The 25354-nt window shown below is 42.3% G+C and overlaps 1 protein-coding gene across 5 annotated transcripts; it reads right to left on the bottom strand.

The window, feature by feature from the left end:
• Positions 1–1181: 1181 nt before the first annotated feature.
• On the bottom strand, positions 1182–25333 carry SDHD (succinate dehydrogenase complex subunit D). 5 transcript variants are annotated; one of them, XR_003115531.1, is made up of 8 exons: positions 25198–25333; positions 24191–24307; positions 23159–23303; positions 16394–16747; positions 5849–5856; positions 4874–4884; positions 3072–3076; positions 1182–1207 (listed from the first exon to the last, which is right to left on the bottom strand). XR_003115531.1 is itself a non-coding variant. In XM_025355170.1 (5 exons), exons 1-5 carry the CDS (start codon positions 25247–25249, stop codon positions 20730–20732), a joined length of 429 nt encoding a protein of 142 aa, XP_025210955.1. In that variant the 5' UTR covers positions 25250–25273. The 5 variants fall into 5 exon arrangements, 4 of the variants coding, with proteins under 4 accessions (XP_025210954.1, XP_025210958.1, XP_025210957.1 ...); XM_025355170.1 differs by lacking the exons at positions 1182–1207; positions 3072–3076; positions 4874–4884; positions 5849–5856; positions 16394–16747 and adding exons at positions 20730–20803; positions 21976–22016 and having other exon boundaries at positions 25198–25273; XM_025355169.1 differs by lacking the exons at positions 1182–1207; positions 3072–3076; positions 4874–4884; positions 5849–5856 and having other exon boundaries at positions 15769–16747.
• Positions 25334–25354: the final 21 nt, after the last annotated feature.

The following is a 25354-nucleotide window of genomic DNA, read 5'->3' as shown; positions in this document are numbered from 1 at the left end:
GGAGAGGAAGACACAAAAGGAAAGAAAGGCTGTTTTCTTGTAAAGTCTGAGAAAATAAATTAGTTAAAAGTCAGGTCTTCTGAAGGATTCAAGTCAATATAAATTTTCCTTTTTTCACATGTTGTTGAGTTGTGGCATAAGTGTAATTGGAGAAATATACTTAAAAATAAAGTTTTCTCCCAACCCAGAAAATCTCTCCACAAAGGAAGAGAAAGAAAACACACTTATTATTGAATAAGCATTAAACCAGAAAGTGATGCACATCCAAGCAATTCACTAAAAGATTGCAAAGGAGAAAGAAAGCTCACCTTTTCATACAGCCAGGCAGATGCAATCCATTACACACGTGTTCTCAAGATAAACAACCATCAGTCCAAGGAAGAGAACTTGACAGCGCCATTCGTAACACATCATTCATCCTCAATTCACCTGGTAACGGGGGTGAGCACCTGTGTTAGTCGCTTGGTTTTATACCAAGGAAAAAGAAACGTCTGCTATCTTCTTGACAGCAGGTAGTTTTGCCCCTGGGTGCCAGGCACCTGCTGGAGCTAGGCTCCTACACTCTCACAGAAACTGCGACACAGGGAAACGATTTTCCCTGGATGTTTACATTCCAAAGAGATGGCTCCTGGATCCTTGAGAAAGACGTTCCTGGGTTGTAAAGCTCGCAAAATTCGTATTTAAATTTTACAAGGATTTTATGTATTTTGAAGAGAACTTACATGTTTTCTAAAGTAAATGCTCTAAGAAAAGGGACCAGGGCAGGTCTCATCCCTTATTTTTTTTATTTATTTATTTATTTATTTATTTATTTATTTATTGAGACAGAGTCTCTGTCTCCCAGGCTGGAGTGCAGTGGCGCCATCTTGGCTCACTACAACCTCCGCCTCCCAGATTCAAGCAATTCTGTGCTTCAGCCTCCCGAATAGCTGGGTTTACAGGTGCCCACCACCACATCCAGCTAATTCTTTTTGTATTTTTAGTAGAGACGGGGTTTCACCATCTTGGCCAGGCTGGTCTTGAACTCCTGACCTCGTGATCCATCCTCTTCGGCCTCCCAAAATGCTGGGATTATAGGCGTGAGCCATCACGCCCGGCATCCTTTATTTTTAACAGGAAGAATTAAGCTTCTTATTTTTGCCTTATGTGTATAAATCATTACTCAGGTAATTATAATATCCAACTGCACACACCCTCACCTCCCAAACTTTAATGTTCAGCGCCCACCCACGAGTCCAGTTTCATCCCCCTTAGGTATGCAGGATCCTATGTGAGTCTAAGCGTCAGAAGAGAGGGAAAGAGAGGCTCAAGCTTGTTTGCCAGTTGAGGCCAAAAGATGCCCCTATCACCATCAGACTGGTTGTTCCTGGAAGAGTCACTCTAGGAGCTAGGGTCACAGATGTCCCGAGAAGGTCTAAGGGGTTTTCCACTTGCTGCAACATTTAGACTGAAGAGTTCCTTTGAAAAAAAACAAGCTCATGTCTCACTATTAGTTCAGTCAGGGGTTCTCAAGATGACAGCTCTGTGGACACAGTTGACTTTCTCAGGAGGTAAGTCTGCCCCATTCTCCTGGCTTAGCCTCTCGAGTAGCTGAGACTACAGGCGCCCGCCACCATGCCCGGCTAATTTTTTTTTTTTTAATTTTTAGTAGAGACGGGGTTTCACCATGTTAGCCAGGATGGTCTAGATCTCCTGACTTCGTGATCCGCCCACCTCGGCCTCCCAAAGTGCTGGGATTACAAGCATGAGCCACCGTGCCCAGCCAATTCATACCTTTTAAAGCATATAGAAGAGTTTGAAACAAAGTGGATTAACTACCGTGATTTTTTAAACTACAGCTATTACTACAGTACTGCCAGAGTACAATTGATTTAGCTCATCGTTGCAACGGCCCAATTGAGCAATAGGAGTGGGTTTTTCCACCCAATTTTGTGGGAAATGACCTGAAGAGAAAGTTATATTGATGTTAAGCAGTTCCACTATCCGCGTGACTAATCTTGGTTCATAAGTTTCACTGGGTCTATGACTCACTTCTCTATATGAGATATTTATTGCCCAGGAAATAACATTGATGCCATTAGAACCCGTTTCCACGAATGATACCAAAATTACAAGTCAGCACAGGAAAAAGTTCAGCTCCTATGTGTTAATTACAACATCAACGCAAGCAAAAAAGAAAAAAGTTTGAGCTTTTGCAATCTTTGCTTTATGCAGCATTTGTGACCAATGGGATGTTCTATATGTTGAGAAGGAGAAAGGGGGCAGTCGACGGACCAGACCAGACTCTCCTGCTTGTCTGAGCCTTGATGGGATTACCAGGGGGGAATGCACATGGGGTTCAAATTTAAGGGTCACAACCTTACATTTGTCCAGTTACCCATATTAGAGATTAAGTCCTGGTCATGCTCTTAAGACATAGGACATAAGCCAAAATACAAATGTATTCATTTTTTATGCACACATACAATAACACTGTCAAATGAACACAATTCCAGTGTCCATTAGTCAATATACTTACTTCCCAGTTTTTAAAAAAGTCTCTTTAGAAACCAAGCCATTATCATAAGTTTGCTCTGAACACATTTTATTGGCTTATGTGCCTCTCCATCAAGCCTGTGAGCTTCTGGTGTTTTTTTTGTTCGTTTGTTTGTTTTTGAGACGGAGTCTTGCTCTGTCACCCAAGCGCGATCTTGGCTCACTGCAACCTCTGCCCCCCGGGGTTCAAGCAATTCTCCTACCTCAGCCTCCCAAGTAGCTGGGACTACAGGCATGTACCACCATGCGCTGCTAGTTTTTGCATATTTAGTAGATATGGGTTTCACTATGTTGGCCAGGCTGGTTGTGAACTCCCGACCTCAAGTGATCCACTCACCTTGGCCTCCCAAAGTACTGGGATTCCAGTCGCGAGCCACCACACCCAGCCTCCTGGTGTCTTTTTCATCTCTGTATCCCCAGGACCCAGCGCGGTGCCTGGTACATAGTAGACACTTAAATGTTTTTTAATATATGAGTGAATGAATAATAAGATGTATATGAATCTATTTGCAAATTTTAAGGTGGTGTCATTAAGCTATGACTGATGAATGTACCATCTTCACAGTAGGAGCAGTGGACATGTGAAAGCAAACACAGGAAACGGGGAAGATGCGCATGTATTAAGGCATGATTAACAGCTGGGCGCAGTGGCTCAGGTTTGTAATCCCAGCACTTTGGGAGGCTGAGGCAGGTGGATCACTTGAGCCTAGGAGTTGGAGACCAGCCGACACAATATGGTCTCCATCTCTACAAAAAAAAATAAATAAATACAAAAATTAGACGGGCATGGTGGTGTACACCTGTAGTCTCAGTACTTGGGAAGCTGAAGTGGGAGGATGGCTTGAGCCCCAGGTCGAGGCTGCAGTGAGCTGTGACTGTGCCATCGCATTCCAGCCTAGGCAACAGAGCAAGACCCTGTCTCAAAAGAAAAAAAAATTAATTTTTAAAAATTATGTAAAAGCAAGATTAATGTTGTAATGCCAATTAATGTTTTTAGATGACATTGTGAGAGATATAAAGTACAGAAAATAAGGCTTTCAACACATTTGAGACAAGCAGAGTACATTGATGTGAAGAGAGAGAAGAAAGGAAACTTCACAACTAAAACTTCATACTTCTGCCAACTGTGTCCACTAACTTAGAAACTTGGGCTTCTGTCCCTCACGGAAAATGGCAATGTCTCCTCTCCACAGAAGGTTCTTTTAAATTCTATTTGCATTTATATTACCTTTGAGGGTGGGAATGAGGAAAAACAAAAATATGGGTTGGCCTATGAGTGAAATTTTTCCAGAGAATATTGTCAGGATCATATTACCTTGGAAAAAGATACAATAGAGGCCCACATTGATCATGTTTAGCTGAGATGCTATGTTTTGGTTAAAACGTACACTGAGTTGAAGATATCCTACAGTGGTTAGACCCTGACCTGGCCAGAAGAATATTTTGATCTACTAAACTTGTTAGATAAAACAAACTAAATTAAAAAGTAATGAATTCTCCAAGCTTCTAAGTCACAAGAAGGAATAAACCCATGCCAAATAAACCCCTAATTCTTCAGTAGTAGCTTTGAGGGAGATGAAACCAGTTTAGGGGAAAGGGAGGAGGTGCCCTGGCCACAAATTTAGCAGGGCCACCGATGTAGCTGAGTCATGGCCCAGGAGGCAACTTTAATACTATGTTAACCATCGGTCACATCCATCTTTTTTTTTTTTTTTTTTTTTTTGAGACAGAGTCTCTCTCTGTTTCCCAGGCTGGAGTGCAGTGGCATGATCTCAGCTCACTGCAACCTCTGCCTCCCAGGTTCAAGCAATTCTCCTGCCTCAGCTTCCCAAGCAACTGGGATTACAGGCGCCCACCACCACACCCAGCTAATTTTTTTTGTACTTTTAGTAGAGACGAGGTTTCACCATGTTGGCCAGGCTGGTTTCAAACTCCTAACCTCAAGTGATCCGCCCACCTTGGCCTCCCAAAGTGCTAGGATTACAGGCATGAGCCACCATGCCCGGCCCTTATCCATCTTTTTAGGAAAGAATATTCAGATTAGAAACAGGAAAATTGGTGGACAACAGAAAGTGCCACTCCTTTATTCAGGACACCAAAGATATGAATTGAACTTCCTTTTAAGTATATGGTTTTTTAAAATATTTGTGTTGGTAAAAAAAAAATATATATATATATATATATATATATATATATATATATATATATATATATATAAAATAAAAATAAAGGCTGGGTGCGGTGGCTCATGCCTATAATCCCAGCACTTTGGGAGGCCAAGGCAGGTGGATCACCTGGGGTCAAGAGATCAAGACCATCCTGGCCAACACGGTGAAACCCCCGTCTCTACTAAAAATTCAAAAATTAGCTGGGCGTGGTGGCTCATGCCCGTAGTCCCAGCTACTCGGGAGGCTGAGGCAGGAGAATCACTTGAACCCAGGAGGCAGAGGTTGCAGTGAGCCAAGATCACACCACTGCACTCCAGCTTGGTGACAGAGCAAGACTCCGTCTCAAAAAAAACAAAACAAAACAAAACAAACAAACAAACAGATGGTGAGATGGTTTGGCTCTGTGTCCCCACCCAAATCTCATCTTGTAGCTCCCATGATTCCCACCTGTGGTGAGAAGGACCCCGTGGCAGATGATTGGATTATGGGGGGGGGGGGGTCTTTCTCCTGCTGTTCTCATGATAGTGAATGGGTTTCATGAGATCTGATGCTTTTAAAAACGGGCCTGCACAAGCTCTTTTTGCCTGCTGCCATCCATGTGAGATGTGACTTGCTCCTCTTTGCCTTCCACTGTGATTATGAGGCCTCCCCAGCTATGTGGAGCTGTAAGTCCAGTAAGCCTCTTTCTTTTGTAAATTGTCCAGTCTCGGGTATGTCTTTATCAGCAGCGTGAAAACGGACCGATACAGATGGAAATTCTGACATACACTACAACATGATGAACATATTTATTATGCTAAGTGAAAGAAGCTAGTCCCGCCGGGCGCGGTGGCTCAAGCCTGTAATCCCAGCACTTTGGGAGGCCGAGACGGGTGGATCACGAGGTCAGGAGATCGAGACCATCCTGGCTAACACGGTGAAACCCCGTCTCTACTAAAAAATACAAAAAACTAGCAGGGCGATGTGGCGGGCGCCTGTAGTCCCAGCTACTCGGGAGGCTGAGACAGGAGAATGGCGGGAACCCGGGAGGCGGAGCTTGCAGTGAGCTGAGATCCGGTCACTGCACTCCAGCCTGGGCGACAGAGCGAGACTCCGTCTCAAAAAAAAAAAAAAAAAAAAGAAGCTAGTCCCATAAAGACAAATACTGTAAGATCTCACTTAAATAAGGTACTTGGAATAGTCAAATTGATAAAAACATGAAGTAGCATGGTGTTTGCCAGAGGCCGGAAGGAGGAGGAAATGGGGAGTTAGTGTTTCACGGGTACAGCATTTCAGTTTTGCTAAGTGAGAAGAGTTCTGGAGCTGGATGATGGTAATGGTCATATGGCATTATAAATGTATTTAATACCATTGCATTGTACACTTGAAAATGGCTAAGATGGTAAATTTTATGTTATTTATATTTTCATACAATAAGATTGGAAAAACAACTTTTATTATAAAAAGTTTAAAATGTACACAAATACTCATCATCCAGTTTCAACAATTATCAACATTTTGCTTATCTCATTTCTTATATTTCTCCACTCCCCTCTTATTTCCCCTAATAGATTTTTAGGTTTTTGTTTTTTTTTTTTACTTGCATTGTCTAATTATGATCATGTCATCCAAAAATCCTGCTGTATTGTTATTTTTTCCCTATATTTGTTCCTCATTTTTTAAAAATCCAATGATTCTATGGTTAGTGTCTCTGTTAAACAGAAATGAGGGAGGACAGGAAACATTCTTACTTTATCTTAGGTTTGTTTTTTTTTTTTAATTTTCTTTTTAAGACAGAGTCTCACTCTATTGGTTAGGCTGGAGTGCAATGGCACAATCTCAGCTCACTGCAACCTCCACCTCCCAGGTTCAAGCGATTCTCCTGCCTCAGCCTATGAGTAACTGGGACTACAGGTGTGCACCATCATACCTTGATAGTTTTTGTATTTTTAGTAGAGACAGGGTTTCACCGTGTTGGCCAGGCTGGTCTCAAACTCCTGGCCTCAAGTGATCTACCCACCTCGGCCTCCCAAAGTGCTGGGATGACAGGTGTGAGTCACCGTGCCTGGCCTGTTTTATCTTAGTTTCGATGAGCTTATCTTTGCTATTTAACAAATGCTGGCTCTTTGTTCTATGCATGTGCTCCTTTTAAGTTCAGATAAACAGGAACCCTCAGCAAAGTTTTTCACTCAGTACTGGTGCGGGCATCAGGAGATATGTCAATCCACATATTGACACATATCTAATTGTATCGGCTTTCTGGAAATCAACTGCATGACATAACCAGGACTTTTTAAAGGCTCATGATGATTTACCTAGAAATTCCTATTCAAGACTCTATCTTCAGGAAATAATTAGAGATGCAAAGATTGATGTACATAATTTTTAATAGCAATGGAGTACTCATGTTATATTGTTGACCACCCAGAGGCCATCCCCAGCCCCTTTCTCCCTTATTAACGCAGAGACTGAGAACAGCAGACACTCTTTTCCCTAGCCTTTACAGAGAGAGGTGGCCAAAAGTGCCAGCTGTGATCAATGAACTCTAAAAAGAAGTCTGCAGGGAATGATGAAAAAGATGTTCTGACGACCAAGGCTTTTACTGCCCTACCTGTAACCCTGCTTCCTGCCTTTGAATCAATCAAAGGAGAATGTGGTACTTGAAGCCATTCCAGCCATACTGTGACCACAAATTGACAAGCCTAAAAGTGACAGGCCAATATGCTGAGGATGAGAACAGAGAGGCAGAAAGAACCTTAGTCTGAGATGACATCCTTAACAGCTGCATCAAAACTGGACCTGCCTACCCAGACATCTTTTTCTGTGAGCGATTCTGTGGTAGCGCTCTTTTAATGGAAGATAGTGGGTGTGTATTCTTCTGCTTGTAGCCAAAAGGAAACCTACCTTATGTATATGAATATCCCACAATTTATTTAATTGGTCCTCTAGTTACACATTTAGCTTGATTCGATTTTCTTTTCTATCAGAAGTAACAATGTTGATGAATGTTTTTGAATATACATCTTTGCCTTTTGGTAAGCATTTTTTTTTTTTTGGTCTTTATCTTTATCCTCTGCATCTGAGAAATTTATTTATTTATTATTTTTATTTACTTATTTTTTTGAGACGGAGTTTTGCTCTGTTGCTCAGGGTGGAGTGCAATGATGCGATCTCCACTCACTGCAACCTCCACCTCCCGGGTTCAAGTGATTCTCCTGCTCCAGCCTCCCAAGTAGCTGGGATTACGGGTGCCCACCACCATGCCCAGCTAATTTTTTGTATTTTTAGTAGAGACAGGGGTTTCACCATGTTGGCCAGGCTGGTCTTGAACTCCTGACCTCAGATGATCTGCCTGCCTCGACCTCCCAAAGTGCTGGGATTACAGGCATGAGCCACATGCCTGGCCTGAGAAATTTATTTACATTTGTCTTCTTTGCTAATTTTATTTCGACAGAATTAATTTTGCTTTTTTACTCCTTATCCTGTGTTTTTCACTTCCTTTCAACCCTTCCTTTTCTTTTTCCTCTTTCATCACATCTAGTTTATCTTCCATCTCAGCCTACATTCATCTTCTTCTGTTACAGAGCTCATGCCTACCTCACTTCCATTTAAGATACCCAACAATTTTCTAGAACTTTTTTCTGGCTTCCACAAAAAATCATTTAGACCTATGCAAAACTTCTGAACCTCTGGTATACTTTTTTCTTTCACTTGTTTTATATGTTTTTTTTAATACATCCCACACTGATTTTTCTTTTTTTCCATGCTCAATTTTGAACAGGGTGCTAGCTATTCACATTCAGTGTTTGCTACCAAGCAGAGTGAGTGAGGATTTCCTTTGGTTCTGCTTTCTGTCTGATAGCTAGATGGTTGAATCTTCCTTTAAAATCTGTATCTGCAGCCTGGGCAACATAGCAAGATCCACTTTCTACAAAAAATACAAAAATTAGCCCAGTGTGGTGGTGTGCACCTGTAGCCCTAGCTACTTGGGAGGCTGAGTCAAGAGGATCACCAGCACCCAGGAGTTCAAGGTTACGGTGAGTCATGATTGTGCCACTGCACTCCAGCCTGGGTGACAGAGCAAGACCCTGTCTCAATCAGTGAGTCAAAACAAATAAAATCTCTATCTGGAGGGCAGGGTCGTGTGCATGTGTCCCAGCCTCATTCCCAGTTTCTAGTCATTTTTCACTTGGTGTACTTAGGCTCTGCTGAAGCTGCATCTCCCTTCTATTTCCTGGTTTTCTGTTAGTCTCAGCTAATCTACTACATGAGGAATTGTGATTTTTTAAAAATGGAGCCCTAGTAAGGTTTTCCCTGTTCTCTCCCCTAAATCTAAATCACACCAGGGTTACACTTGAATTCTGGTTTGTTTCCCCAAACTTTTTGCCCAATAGTTTTTTGATTTAAAAAATTTTTTTCCCTTTCCTTTTTTTTTTTCACACAGAAGTGAGAATTAGACAGTTCTTCCAATAGTTTTTTGAAATTCATGTGATTGAAAGAAAGAAAAAAAAGAAAAGAAAAAAAATATCAGCTGTAGTAAGTGTGATTTTTCTTAAGTGTGATTTTTCTTTTTTTGGAGTTGGGGAAAAGGGTGCAGCCTCCGTTGAAGAAGAGACTGGATAAGAAGCAGGAAATCTTCTCCCCCTAGTGGAAAGAAAGAGATACTTCAGGACTAGTTTATCCAAATCTCCCCTTGTGGTCTAGGTCTCTCTCTCTCTCTCTCTCTGTCTCTCTCTCTCTCTTATATATATTTTATATATATATATATATAAAGTGCTGGGATTACAAGCATGAGCTACCATGCCTGGCTTGTATATAATAAAAGTTTTTGAGACGAAAGATTTATCAACAAAGAAGTAAATTAGTAAACAAAGAAGTAAAGAAGTAAATTCTGCAAAATTGCAAAATATTACATACAACCAAAAAAAATAATTTTACTTCAATATATAAGTGATATAAGTTAGAAAACATAATTTTTAAAATCCCATTTATAATAGAAAGATCATATTGGAAATAAACTAATTTAGTAATAAAAGAGTCACTCAGAGAAAAATGATAAAACCATTTAGAAAAAAATAAAAGAACCCTAAAACAGATAGAGAAATACTCTAGATCAAGAAGACTAAATGTAAGTCGGGCACAGTGGCTCACACCTGTAATCCCAGCACTTTGGGAGGCTGAGGTGGGTGGATCACCTGAGGTCAGGAGTTGGAGACTCCATCTCAAAAAAAAAAAAAACTTGTTAATAATAGTTTATAACGTTTCTGGTAGACTAGAGCTTTTTCTTAGTTTTTTATTTTGTTTTGTTTTGGTTTGTTTTTGTTTTGTTTTGTTTTGTTTTGAGGCAGAGTCTTGCTCTGTAGCCCAGGCTGGAGTGCAGTGGCGCATTTCGGCTCACTGCAACCTCCACCTCCCGGATTCAAGCAATTCTCCTGCCTCAGTCTCTTGAGTAACTGGGACTACAGGCGTGTGGCAACACACCCGGCTAATTTTTGTATTTTTAGTAGAGACAGGATTTCACCATATTGGCCAGGCTGGTCTCGAACTCCTGACCTCATGATATGCCCATCTCGGCTTCCCAAAGTGCTGGGATTACAGGTGTGAGTCACTGCGCCAGGCCCTATATTTATATTTTTGAGACAGGGTCTCTCTCTGTCACCCAAGCAGGGTCAATCTCAGCTCACTGCAACCTCCGCTTCCTGGGTTCAAGCAATTGTCCCATGTCAGTCTCCCAAGTAGCTAGGCCTACACAGGCGCATGCCACCACACCGGGCTAATTTTTGTATTTTTTGGTAGAGACAGGGTTTCACCATATTGGCCAGGTTGGTCTTGAATTCCTGACCTCAAGTGTTCTGCCTACCTTGGCCTCCCAACGTTCTGGGATTACAGGCGTGAGCCACCGCACCTGGCCTGGAAGACTAGTTTAAAAAGAGACACTGATGAAAGTTAGACTTAGAACCACGTTGGAAATGACCATTTGGGGTATTTTAATCTCATAGACACAGTTCTGAAGCTCTAGGCCCATAGCCATGGATACATGCTTCACAGTGGTGCTTAGGCCTCAGAAACTGAACATTCAGCCCCACTGACACTCATTATCAGGTGTCCAGAGGAGAAAACTCTCCTAAGTAGATATCTAATTTCTAAGATTCTATGGATTGAGGCGATAACATCAAGTGTATACCACTCTCTCCAAAGACTTTCTGATCTCTGATCAGAAAACGGACTTATATTTAGACTTATATCTCATCTTATGTTTATAATGTGTATCTGAAAATTCCCAGGTCTGAATTCTTTGTGGGTATGGTTCTGTTTGTTTGTGCTGACTCTTGTTCAGGACGTTCCTATGCTGTGATTTTTGCTGACAGTTCACGTTCACTGGAACTTCATGGGGATTTTTGAAGCGTGTGTTGGGGTAACCATTCTCTCTCTGGTGAGGATTTGTGCTGACTTCCATGACCTACAAACCTAGGTCAAAGTTAAATTTGCAGCATGTAACCTTTTTAGATATGCAGATAACTTGAACTCAGACTCCAAACTGGCATGAGGACTGGCTCGTAGCCACATATTCTCAGAAGAGACTCTTTCCTCCAACCTGAGCCAAGGCAAGATACACACACTGCTCTGCTCTCTCCTTTTTCAGGTAAATATCGTTTTTTCTTTTTGCAGAGTATGGAGTTTCACTCTTGTTGCCCAGGCTGGAGTGCAATGGTGCAACCTCTGCCTCCCAGGTTCGAGCGATTCTCCTGCCTCAGCCTCCTGAGTAGCTGGGACTACAGGCACCCACCACGCCTGGCTAATTTTTTTCTTTTTTTCTTTCTTTTTTTATTTTTTTATTTTTTTATTTTTAGTAGAGACGGGGTTTCTCTATGTTGGTCAGGATGGTCTCGAACTCCCGACCTCAGGTGATACACCCACCTCAGCCTCCCGAAATGCTGGGATTTACAGGTGTGAGCCACTGCGCCCGGCAAAATATCATTTTTTCTAATTCACCCTTTCTCTGAGAGTAAAACTCTTTATGGTTCCTGGATTAGGGGAATCTTCATTCTAACTCCCTGGTTTGAGCCCAAAGCTTTGCTCCTGGCCTATGTGCCACCTTCTTAAAACTAGAATCTGGCTGGGCACAGTGGGTCAGGCATATAATGCAAGCACTTTGGGAGGCAAAGGCAGGTGGATTACTTGAGCTCAGGAGTTTGAGACCGGCCTGGGCAACACAGTGAGACCTCATCTCTACTAAAAATCAAAAAAATTAGCCAGGTATGGTGGTACAAGTCTGTAATCCCAGCTACTCTCAGGAGGCTGAGGTGGATCACTTGAGCACAGATCAAGGCTGCAGTGAGTTTGATCATGCCACTGCACTCCAACCTGGACAACAGAGCGTGATTCTGTCTCAAAATAATAATAATAATAATAATAAGTGCTGGGCACAGTGGCTCATGCCTGTATTCCCAGCACTTTGGGAGGCCGAGGTGGGCGGATCATGAGGTCAGGAGGTCAAGACCATCCTGGCCAACATGGTGAAACCCCATCTCTACTAAAAATACAAAAACAAAATTAGCCGGGCGTGGTGGCGGGCACCTGTAGTACCAGCTACTCCAGAGGCTGAGGTGGGAGAATGGCGTGAACCTGGGAGGCAGAGGTTGCGTTGAGCCGAGATCGCGCCATTGCACCCCACCCTGGGCGACAGAGCGAGACTCCGTCTCAAAATATATGTGTATATTAAGAAGAAGACAACGACTAGAACTCTGGGTCACCTGGGCTTAGTAGATGCTCTTGGGGTAACTGATACCCTAAGCACTTGCTTACCTCCTTAACTGTAGACTTACTTTGGTAAGGCTCCAGAGGATTTCTTTTTGCAAACTAAATAATACATTTTGGCTGGGTGCGGTGGCCTGTAATCCCAGCACTTTGGGAGGCCACGGTGGGCGGATCACCTGAGGTTGGGAGTTTGAGACCAGCCTGGCCAACATAGCTGAAATCCCGTCTCTACTAAAAATACAAAAATTAGCTGGGTGTGGTTGTGGGCACCTGTAATCCCAGCTACTTGGGAGGCTGAGGTAGGAGAACCGCTTGAACCCGGGAGGCGGAGGTTACAGTGAGCCGAGATCACGCCATTGCACTCCAGCCTGGGCAACAAGAGCGAAACTCCGTCCCAAATAAATAAATGAAATATTTTTAAAGGTGTTCTTATTTACCATTCTAATAGGCTTCATATTATATTATTATATATAATTTTAGAAAGTAAATACTTTCTAAAATTGAGTCTGCCATATTGCCAAAAAAAGAGAAGTCTACAAATTCTCTCTCTTCCTAGCTGTCTCACAAATCCAAAACTTCAGTAGTTACTGATTCCACTGCCGTATCTAATTTTCCTTCAACATTTTTCTTTAATGGCACTACTTCCCATCCACCTATTTGCAACAAAAAATTGAGCAAAGGCTCCTTCCTTCCTCAAACTTTCACATCTTAGTATAACTTTCATTGATTCTAAGTTCTAAATATCTCTTACATTTGTTCTCTCCTTCATTCTACCTACAATTGCCTTCACAATTCATTATTTCTTTTGTGGGTCACTAAAATAATCTGTTTCCATGCTTACCTCCCGCAAATCCATTCTTTACATAGCTGTCAGCAAAACCTATTTAAAATAAAAATCGGATCATGCTGTTTGCATAATTAAGTCTTCAGTGACGCCTTATTGCTGTCAAGATAAAGTCTCAGGCCTGGCACAGTGGCTCATGCCTGAAATCCCAGCACTTTGGGAGGCCGAGGTGGGTGAATCACTTGAGGCCAGGAGTTCGAGACCAGCCTGGGCAACAGAGCAAGACCCCCATCTCTACAAAAAACACAAAAATTAGCCAGGGATGGTGGCATGTGCCTGTAGTTCCAGCTACTCAAGAGGCTGAGGTGGAAGGATGTCTTGAGTACAGGAGACAGAGGTTGCAGTGAGCCAAGATCACGCCACTACATTCCAGCCTGGGCCACAGAGCCAGACCCTGTCTCAAAAAATAAAAAATAAAAATAAAAATAAAGTTTCAATTACTTATGATGGCATACAAGATCCTCTACAATCAGTCCCTCCCTCTGCTGGGTCATGCCAAATTACGTATCATCCTTTGCTTGATCTGCCATCCTCCAGTCAACCCTACACCTCACCCCAGCTTTCCCGGCCACTGTCAGCTCCTTATCTTCAAAACCCAGGTTACAAATCTTCTCTTCCAGGAAACTTGCAGGCAAATCCTTACTGCACCCTTTGTTACATCACAGCACATGATGTACTTCACCATTACTGCACTTACTACACCGTATTGCAGTCATTCTACTGTTGCCCCAATTAGACTATGAATTCCCTTCAAAGACAGGTAAAATTTTATCTTTATCCACAGTACCTGGCACAGTGCTGATAACATGAGGTACTTAGTATCTACCAAATGAATGAATGTTTTTGACTTCTACAATACCTTTGGAGATTGACTCCTACCTCCACTGCTACTCTCAAAGTTCAGGCCCTTTATTCTTTCTCTATCCCCTCACATGTCCTTCTGCCTCTAGCTTATTAACCCACCTAATGGTACCTAAATTATTTCTAAAGCACAGTTCTGATCATGTCCTGCTTACCATCAGAAACTGCTATTGCTGTTAGCCCTTGACCTTTTTTTTTTTTTTTTTTTTTTTTTAAGAGACAAGGTCTCACTGTCACCTAAGCTGGAGTACAGTGGTGTGATCATAGCTCATTGTAACCTCAAACTCCTGGGCTCAAACAGTTCTCCCACCTCGGCCTCCCAAGTAGCTAGAACTACAGGCACATGCCACTGCTAATGCCTGGCTTTTTTTTGTCTTATTGTATTTTTGTAGAGACAGGATCTTGCTATATTGCCCATGCTGGTTTTAAACTCCTGGCCTCAAGCAATCCTACTGCCTCAGCCTTCCAAAGTGCTGGGATTACAGGCATGAGCCACAAGATTCTGGAATCTTGCCTCATTTTCCAGCAGCTCATAGCAACCTACTGGTTTCCCAAAGGCAGCTCAGCTCCATCCTAATGACCAAACCAGCTGGGACATGGGGCAGGCAGTGCCGAACCAGCCTCCACTCCAACTTCTCCGTTCACCATCTAATGAAGCTTATTAGTACTAGATAGCCTTCTATATCTAGGATCTGATGGTATTAGATCTGATGGTATTGGAGATAGCTACGGGATTCCCATATTATCCAGAGTCACTGCCATCCCCATTTTGACTTTATGGAAGATTCCATTTCATCACTCCACTCTACAGCAGCGGTATACTGAGGGCTGGCGGGGGTGGGGGAAGGAATGACACTACAAGGTAGGGAGGGGATCCATTGTCTAGAAAGAATTTTAAAACAATAAAATTGACTTTTAGTTAATTTGTTTTTTCTCATCATCAAGCACCAGTAATTCTCAACAATGTCAATATTGTTTACATATTCTCTCCCACCAGGGTGGACTGGTCCCACCACCATCTGTTGGTGTGCCACTGCTATTCAGGCATCACCCCCTTTTGAAACCTTTTACCCACCCCAAAACAGAATTAATCACCTCTTCCTAAACCCTAATGCACACTCACTTGAGTCTCCTACAAGACCACAGGCACATTAAGGAGAGCATGTCTTTAACCCCTAGTACACATTCATGAACACATACGCTTCCTTTGCCTCAGCTTCCCATTAAGGTCCTTGGTGAGTGAAATGTGCTCAGTCCCAGTTACTCCATATTGCTAGAAGCAAGCATCATGCCTTACACTCAACTCTTAGACCAGACTAAATACACATAGAATATAATCTGAATTCCAAAGGCTGGTACTCACAGAACACCATAATCTGGACATAGTTCTTATTCCTACTTAAATACTCTATTTATACCAAACTACTTATACTTGGTATATTTCTGCCTATTACATGTAAGTCCTTTTTGTTTTCCAGTACTTTGTGTCTGATTTACCTAACTGCTAAGCTACCCAGAAGGAAATTTAAACACACAATTTTGTAATCATGCTGTGGATGCAACAGACACCAAATTCTAATGAATAAAACTACTGATAGCTAACTTATAAAAGCGGAGAAGACATTTTTATTATACAACATTTTATTTTAAAAAAAATTATCTTCATAGAATACATTTTCACATTAGAGATTCCCATTGTGCGAAAATAACAATTTATTACTTAAGAGTTTTATATTTGTTTTAGAACAAGTAGAACACATTTGAGAATTAAATCTCAGTTTAGAATTGGAAATATTTTGATACATCTACAAGAGGAAACTTGCCCTAAAATGGAACTCCTCTACATTCAGAAGCACTCCAAGCATTTCTTCCTAGGATTTAGAAATTTATAATGTGAGATGTCAGCATTTCCTAATTTTAAAATTTCCCTAGTATACGTAACCATCAGTAGGTGGTATCTACTGACTAGAGAGGGAAGTTTTCAAAAATTAAACACTGTCTAATTTTCTGCAAAGTTTTTATTCATGAATTAAGAGTATTTCCCTTTGTCCATTATTGCCAGGGCAAATATGGAAGTTTGATCATATACTAATAGTAATAAAGCTGGATTATTTTCAAGAGATTGATAAATTAAAAGGCAAAAGCTCATATATCATGTTTAGTTATACTGTGAGTCTTATGAGAAGCTGGGAGGCAACCCCATTAACTCACCAGAATACAGAACTCAGTCTCACAATTTCTTAGACACAATTCCTCTCAAACCTTTTCCTCAAAGATTAAATTCTGAAAATAATCTTAAGATTAAGATTATTAAGAGAAAAAGGCTGTCCACAAATGGACTTATCTGTTATTTCTTCCTTATTGTGAGCTGAATGGCATGACAAAGCAGAGGCAAAGAGGCATACATCAATTCTTCAAAGTATGAAGTCAAAAAGGTCAGAGCTTCCACAGCATGGCAACAGCTTTGCAGATGCCCACGTCGTGATAGTTGAAATAGCAAAGCCCAGCAAAGGTTAAAGCTGAAAGTGCCAAAAGCCCTGCCTTGGCAGCTTTCTGCGAGGCATCCCCATGAACATAGTCAGTAACAACTTGTCCAAGGCCCCTAAAGAAAAAGAAAAAAATCATAACATCAATGAAAAATCACAGTGAAATTAGGAGACTACACAGATAACTTGGCTGCAAAAAAACAATCTGTCAAGTTCAAATGCAATGTCTCCATTTGCCACTCCACTGTCACTGCCATCCATCTGCCACTCCAGTGCACTGTTTGCTTCTTTAGGGGATTCTGTATAGCCTTTTGTGTGTGTATGTCAGTAAGTCTGTTTCTAGTGAATCTTTTTTTTAGAGACAAAGTCTTACTCTGTTGCCCATGCTAGAGTGCAGTGGCCTGATCATAGCTCACTACAGCCTCGAACTCCTGAGCTCAAGTGATCCTCCCGCCTCAGCCTGCCAAGTAGCTGGGACGCCATGCCCGGCTAATTGTTTTTTATTTATTTATTTATTTTTTGAGACAGAGTTTCACTCTGTCGCCCAGGCTGGAGTGCAGTGGCACGATCTTGGCTCACAGCAACCTCTGCCTCCCGGGTTCAAGCGATTCTCCTGCCTCAGCCTCCCAAGTAGCTGGGACTACAGGCACCCACCACCACGTCCAGCTAATTTTTGTATTTTTAGTAGAGACAGGGTTTCACCATATTGGCCAGGCTGGTCTGGAACTCCTGACCTTGTGATTCCCCCGCCTCAGCCTCCCAAAGTGTTGGGATTACAGGCATGAGCCACCGCTCCTGGTCTGTTTTTTCTTTCTTTAGAGATGCGGTCTTACTATGATGCCCAGGCTGGTCTTGAACTCTTGGCTGCAAGTGATCCTCTCACCTCAATAACTAAAAATAACTAAAACCCTACAGTATTTTTAATTAATTCAAAAAGAATTTATTAAGTAGATATTATGTGCCAGAATCTGTCATAAATGTTGGGAGTATAGTAAGTGAGATAGCATCCCTGCCTTTATGGAATTTGCTAGTGAAAGAGAAGGAAAAAATAAACATATATATACTATGAAGAAACACTTTAGAAAGGAAGGCATGAATGAGAACACCCAAACAAAAGTGGCATCTCTAATGAATAGTAAGATTTGTGTGGCTGGAGCACACGGGTGAAGCAGAGATCAGAGGAAGGCAGGGGCCAGTTGCATAGGGTCTTGAAGGTCATGATAAGGAATCTGAATTTTATATGAAATATAATAGGAAACCACTGATATGTTTTAAGCAAGGAGTGACGTAGGTAAGGAGTGACCTAATTTTACCATTTCTATAACAGTTTTATTGAAATCTAAGTCAAATGCCATAAAAAATTCACCCTTTTTAGTATAAAATCCAGTGGTTTTTTAGTATATTGAGTTGTGCAATCATCATTATTTAATTTCAGAACATTCTCATTACCCCAAAAAGAAACCCTCTACCTATTAGCCCACTGCCCAACTACAAATTTACTTTCTGTCTCTATGGATTTGCCTATTCTGGGCATTTCATGTAAAAGAACCCATACACGGCTGGGTGTGGTGGCTCACACCTGTAATCCCAGCACTTTGGGAGGGTGAGGCAGGCGGATCACCTGAGGTTGGGAGTTCGAGACCAGCATGACCAACAAGGAGAAACCCTGTCTCTACAAAAAAATACGAAATTAGCCGGGTGTGGTGGCGCATGCTAACCCCAGCTACTTGGGAGGCTGAGGCAGAAGAATCACTTAAACCCGAGAGGCAGAGGTTGCGGTGAACCGAGACTGCAGGTTCGTGCCAAGCCAAGATCACACCATTGCACTCCAGCCTGAATGACAAGAGGAAAACTCCATCTCAAAAAAAAAAAAAAAAAAAAAAAAGCCATACAATATATGGCCTTTGTGTCAACTTAGCATAATGTTTTCAATGTTTATCCATGTCATAGCATTTATCAATAGATCATTCCTTTGTATGGCTGAATAATATTCTATTGTATGAATACACCATATTTTGTTTAGCTATTCATCCACTGACAGACATTTGGATTGTTTCCACTCTTTGGCTATTATAAATAATGCTGCTCTGAACATTCCTATACAAGTTCTTTGTGTGGACACGTTTTCAATTCTCTTGGGTATACACCTAAAAGTAGATTGCCAAGTCTATGGTAACTCTAAGGTTAACTTTGTGTTGTAACTGCCAGAATGTTTTCCAAAGTGACTGAAACGTTTTATATTCCCAACAGAACCATGAGGGTTCCAATTTTCCAAGTCCTCAGCACCACTTACAACTGTCCATCTTTTATTGCAGCCATCCTAATGGGGTGTGAGGTGGTATCTCATTGTGGTTTTGATTTGCATTTCTCTAATGACAAATGATGCTGAGCAATTTCTCATGTGCTTATTGGCCATCTGTATATCTACTTTGGAGGAATATAATTTTACGTTTTAAAAGGTCACTATTGCTGTAGTATGATGAATGAACAGTGTGGGTGGGGGACCAGAGTAACAGGTGAACAGGAAACTAGTTAGAAGGCAACTGAAGTAGCCTAGGTGAGACTGTAGGCTTAACCTAGGCTGGTGACAGGGTGTAAAGTGACAATTCAGACTATTTTTTTTTTTGTAATAATGTCTATTTTCTTTTTTTTTTTTTTCCCTTTTACTTTAAGTTCTTGGATACATGTGCTGAATGTGCAGGTTTGTTACACAGGTACACATGTGCCATGGTGGTTTGTTGCACCTATCAACCTGTCATCTAGGTTTTAAGCTCTACATGCAATAGGTATTTATCCTAATGCTCTCCATCCCCTTCCCCCCCACCCTGATTCAGAGTTTTGTTTTTTTGTTTTATTGAGACAGTCTCACTCTGTTGCCCAGGCTGGAATGCAGTGGCGCAATTTCGGCTCACTGCAACCTCCGCCTCCTGGGTTCCAGTGATTCTTCTGCCTCAGTCTCCCGAGTAGCTGGGACTACAAGGCAGGTGCCACCACGCCCAGCTTAATTTTTGTATTATTAGTAGAGACAGGGTTTCACCATACTGGCCAGGCTGGTCTCGAATTCCTGACCTCGTGTGATCCACCCGCCTTGGCCTCCCAAAGTGCTAGGATTACAGGCATGAGCCACCGCACCTGGCCGATTCAGACTATTTTTTAAAGAAAGAACAGAACTTAGGGAATAGATGTGGGGTAAGAACAAAAAGAAGTATGTAGAATGACTCCTAAGAATTTTAGCTTGAGCATAGCTTTAACTGAGAAGGGGGCTTTAAAGAAGAAATCAAGGGAGATTTGGGGGAAAAAAAGAGTGATTTGGCCAATGTTAGATCTGGGATAACTATCAGACATCCAAGTGGATGTCAATTAGACAATGAGATAAATAAGTCTGCAGCTCAGAAAAACAGGTCAGATCTGAGCTCACCTAGAAAGAGGGTACAGATGGAGAAATTAAGAAGGCCATGACTCAGCCCGGAAGATTTTGTCATCTCGAGGTCAGACGAGGAGAAGGATCTGGCAGAGGAGACTTCTATGCATCTGGAAAGCCAAAGAAAAGTGACTTATGGGGAGAATTAATTGAGTTGAAGGCTGCTGAGACTTCAAGCAAGTGGAGGACAGAGAATAGACAACCGGATTTGGAAAGATGAAGGCCTTCAGTGCCCTTGGTAAGAATAACCTATGTTACATAGTTGGGATAAGACCCTAATTAATACAGGTTAAAAGAGACTCAGTGTTGAGGAAGTGGAGCACAATTATAGACAGCTCCTTCAAGATGGATCACATGTTAGAGAAATATTACTTACTATACTTGTGATCTAATATTTCATATGCAACTGGCATCTTTTATTTGGAAAGGTCTATGTGGTTAAAAAACAACATCAACAACAACTCATTCTCCTAACTAGTCCTACAAAACTAGATAATTAAAACCCCTTTAGGCTGGGCACGGCAGTTCATGCCTATAATCCCAGCACTTTGGGAAGTCAAGGTGGGAGGATCACTTGAGGTCAGGAGTCCAAGACCAGTCTGGCCAACATGGTGAAACTGTCTCGACCAAAAATACAAAACCAAGCTAGGTGTGTTGGTACGTGCCTGTAATCCCAGCTACTTGGGAGGCTGAGGCATGAGAATTGCTTGAACCCAGGAGGCAGAGGTTGCAGTGAGCCAAGATCGCACCACTGCACTCCAGCCTGGGTGAGAGTGAGACTCTGTCTCAAAAAAAAAAAAAACCTTTAACACTAGCTAGAAAATGATTCTAGGCCTGGTGCAGTGGCTCAAGCCTGTAATCCCAGCACTTTGCGAGGCCAAGATGGGCGGATCACGAGGTCAGGAGATCGAGACCATCCTGGCTAACACGGTGAAACCCCGTTTCTACTAAAAAAATACAAAAAACTAGCTAGGCGAGGTGGCGGGCACCTGTAGTCCCAGCTACTTGGGAGGCTGAGGCAGGAGAATGGCGTAAACCCAGGAGGCGGAGTTTGCAGTGAGCTGAGATCCGGCCACTGCACTCCAGCCTGGGCGACAGAGCAAGACTCCGTCTCAAAAAAAAAAAAAAAAAAAAGAAAATGATTCTGACAAGTCACTTAACCTCCCTGGGTCTTAGTTGCCACATTTGTAAAATAAAAGAGTTGGTTAAGACACTCTCCAAAGTACTTCCAGTTTCAACAATCTGAAAGCGCCTCCATACTCCCCACAATGACAACATATTGTTCCTGCAAAACTTAAAAAGAACAACTCAAGGAACCCAACCTTGAGTTGTTTACCCTCATTTTAGAAGGTTCAATAACACAGAAAGTCATACAAACTATACCAGATAAAATAAACAAAAGCTGGGCCAGACGTGGTGGCTCACACCTGTAACCTCAACACTTTAGGAGGCTAAAGCAGGTGGATTACTTGAGGTCAGGAATTCGAGACGAGCCTGGCCAACATGGCAAAACCCCATTTCTACTAAAAATACAAAAATTAGCTGGGCGTGGTAGTGTCTGCCTGTAATCCCAGCTATTCAGGAGGCTGTGGCAGGAGAATCACTTGAACCAGGAGGAAGAGGTTGCAGTAAGCCGAGATCATGCCACCTCACTGCAGCCTGGATGACAAAGGGAGACCCTGTCTCAAAAAATAAATAAATAAATAGGCCGGGCTCGGTGGCTCATGCCTGTAATCCAAGCACTTTGGGAGGACGAGGCAGGTGGATCACCTGAGGTCAGGCGTTCCAGACCAGCCTGGCCAACATGGCGAAACCCCATCTCTACTAAAAATACAAAAAAATTAGCTGGGTCTGGTGGCACGCGCCTGTAATCCCAGCTACTTCGGAGGCTGAGGCAGGGAGAATCGCTTGAACCTGGGAGACGGAGGTTGTGGTGAGCTGAGATCATGCCATTGCACTCCAGCCTGGGTGACAGAGCGAGACTTTGTCTCAAAAATAAATAAATAAATAAACAAACAAACAGATGCTGTATACTCATTCATTCAGCAAGTATTTACTGAGTGCTATATGTCAGGTACCAGACAGTAGTTCTATGTTCTAGAGGCACAACAGCAAACACACACAGTAAAAACAACAAAATAACCCACCCACATGTATCTTTTTTTTTAAGAGGCAAGAATAAACTATACTATTTAGGGACATACATTTGGGTGATAAAACAAAATGCAAAGAAGCAATTACTATACAAAATAATAAACAGATGATGTAGTATATTAGAAGGTAGTAAGTGCTATTGAGAAAAATAAAACAAGCAAGAGAGATAAGGAATGGTAGGACAGAAACTGCAATTTTGAATAAGTGGTTAGGGAAGGCTTTGTTGAGAGAATGACATTCAGGACCTGAAGAAGATGAAGGAACAAGCCAAGTGTATAGCTAGAAAAAGAGTTTCAGGCAGAAGCAGTAAGAGAAGCCCTGAGACCTAGAATGTCCCTGGCATGTTCAAGGAATCTCAAGGAAGCCCGTGTGAATGAGAGAGTGCGCGCAGCTAAAAATGAGGGAAGAAAGAGGGAGGTTCAATCATGTAGAGTCCGCAGACAACTCTAAGAATTCTGACTTTGAATAACATGAACAGAAAAAATAGGGTTTTGAGAAGAGGAATGTCTTATTCTGACTTAACATTTTAACAGGATCACTGGGTCTGCTGTGTTGGGAATGGACACAAATGGGGACCAGTTAGGAGACTACTACTAGAGTCAAGGATAATGACCAAGTTTGGAGCTTACCAGGTTTAGACTTGAACAAACAGAAAACTGGAAATGCCATTAATTCAGATGGGCAAGAGTGCAGGAGGAACAGATTAGGAGAGATCAGAAACTCAGTTTGACAAGCTACATTCAAAATGTTATTAGATATGGAAATCGAATTGAAAGACATTGAATAGGCAGGTGGATATATAAATCTAGGCATATACATATTTTATATATATTTTAAAGTTTTCAACAAATTTAGAGCATTTCAATTAACTTCTCTCTCATATATAATACATAAGACAAGCTCACAGCAAACAAACTGAGCAGACAACTATACTTGGAATTGCTATACTTGCCAGTGACCATGAAGAGTGAGGGCTGCAGCCAGGGAATAGTCCATCGCAGAGCAAGGATTCAAATAAGCAGCCGGAAGCAGACCCAGGAGCAAAACACTGACAACCCTCTCGCTAGTCCAGTGGAGAGACGCAGCCTTGGAACCAGCTACAGAAAGGACCAGATTCATAAAAGTCGATGTGAGAAACACATCTTTCATGTTCAACATATGCCACACAGTAACCCAAACTGACAGACAGTATACATATAGGATATAACTCTGAGTACAAAGGAAGTAAAATATTAAAATAGTAGTTAAGAGAGAAGCTATCTTTGTTTTTTGAAGTCTTTATCTCTGTTTTTTGAAGTATTTTAGCAAAAGGGTATCGCAATGCCTACATATTGATTAGAAGACAGATCCAAGAAGATGGATAAAATACAGAATTGCTCTATTGCTACAGAATTAAGGCAGTCTTGGTTCAGTGAAGTGAACAAATTACCTTATGAATGTAAGTTAGTGGGCCGGGAGTGGGTGGCTCACAACTGCAATCCCAGCACTTTGGGAGGCCGAAGTGGGCAGATCACCTGAGGTCAGGAGTTTGAGGAAGTCAGGAGTTTGAGACCAGCCGGGCCAACATGGTGAAACCCATCTCTACTAAAAGTACAAAACTTAGCTGGGCATGGTGGTGGGCACCTGTAATCCCAGCTACTCGGGACGCAGCGGCAGAAGAATCGCTTGAACTCAGAAGGCGGAGGTTGCAGTGAGCCAAGATCATGCCACTGCACTCCAGCCTGCACAACACAGCGAGACTCCGTCTCAAAAAAAAAAAGAAAAATATTTTAAAGACTTAGGCTAGAAGGTCTTCTATGATTATAAATGGCATCATTCAACCATAATGGCACTAGTCTGCCCAAAGGTGTAAACTAGGTCTTCATTTGACAGAGTTGGACACAAGAGTCCCCCCTACAGGTAGGAAGTCCTGCTCAAGGCATGACAATTAGTGAAGGTAAAGATGGCTAGAGCCCAGAAAGCAGCAGCAATGGAGAGAACATACAATGGTGCCTGGGGGACAAGTGAATGTGCTGCACTCCACACCATTCTGGGATAGGTCGGTCCTGAAGAAATGCTGAGATATGAGCAGGTCTGACCACTGGGGTTCGCAGCAACAGAGCTGAGGAAAGAGTAGGATGATCATAAGAACGCCTCCTTTAACAGGACTGAAAACTTTCTAAAGGACCATAGGTAAGCTACTTAACCCTAAATAGGGAATAACATCTCATCTGTAAAATGATGATACCATCTATTTCACTGGGGTTACTCTGAAGTTAGACTAGGGAACATCTGCATGTTCCCTACTTTATTTAATGACACCTCAGGCATTCTTTAACCTAACTCAGTAATCTGGAAGTCATGAGAGACGTTACCCCTAAATTCAATCGCCAAATCCTGTTGGCATATCTCTTTAACATTTCTTGAAACAATCTTCTTTTCTTTGTGCTACTTTCCTAGTTCAGGACCCCATCTTGCCTGGACTACTACGACAGTGTTTTCCTCATCAGAGTGAAAGTTCTTTGAGAGTGGGAACTACGTTTTCCTTTACATTTGTATCCTAGCATTACTACAGTGCCTGCGGTAGAACAAATACCCAGGTTAAATGATTTTCGAACTGATCCCCTCGTCCACTCCCACACCCAAACACACCAACTCCAGAAGAAACGGGCAAGCGCCTAACCCTCTTTCCCGATTCAGGGTGGGAGCCAGTGGGGAGCATTCTAAGGACAGTAAACGGGGAGAAAACAGAACTCCTATGTGGATTAGCCTCATCAGGACTGCAACTTCCAGAGCGAGCGCTCTTCCTGATTATTCCGTCAACTCAGTTCACAGCAAGTGAAATACACGTTTCGGTAAACATCTGGACCCCTAGACTACAGTGGTCATTGCTGTGATTTCGGGATTTTCTTCTCCTCAAGAGACCTCCCACCCGGCAGATGAGTCCTCACTTTCATCCCCTTCCCTGGCTGGAGGCTGTGCTAAGCACCTCAGGGTGCGAAGACCCCTCACCTCGGCCTCCTTGGGCACCGCAAAGGGCACTCAGCCTCCAGACAACCGCCATCTCGTTCCTGAGGACTCAAGGTCATCCACCAACCCGGAAGCACTTAGGCGACAATTCCCACCCACGATGACGAAAGAAAACAGGGAGGAGGAAAATGCTGGGAGA

This window comes from Theropithecus gelada, chromosome 14 (assembly GCF_003255815.1).
Source record: "Theropithecus gelada isolate Dixy chromosome 14, Tgel_1.0, whole genome shotgun sequence".
NCBI lineage: Eukaryota > Metazoa > Chordata > Mammalia > Primates > Cercopithecidae > Theropithecus > Theropithecus gelada.
The sequence above is the reverse complement of the archived record's forward strand: the minus strand, read 5'-3'. Positions and strand labels throughout refer to the sequence as shown.

Excerpts from the sequence above, each read along its gene's own strand:
- SDHD (XM_025355169.1), bottom strand. The coding sequence starts at position 25,249 with ATGGCGGTTGTCTGGAGGCTGAGTGCCCTTTGCGGTGCCCAAGGAGGC. Across the intron at positions 24,308-25,197 it reads CGGTGCCCAAGGAGGCCGAG|CTCTGTTGCTGCGAACCCCA; the intron begins GTGAGGGGTCTT and ends CTCTTTCCTCAG. Across the intron at positions 23,304-24,190 it reads CTTGTCCCCCAGGCACCATT|CTGGTTCCAAGGCTGCGTCT; the intron begins GTATGTTCTCTC and ends TCCTTTCTGTAG.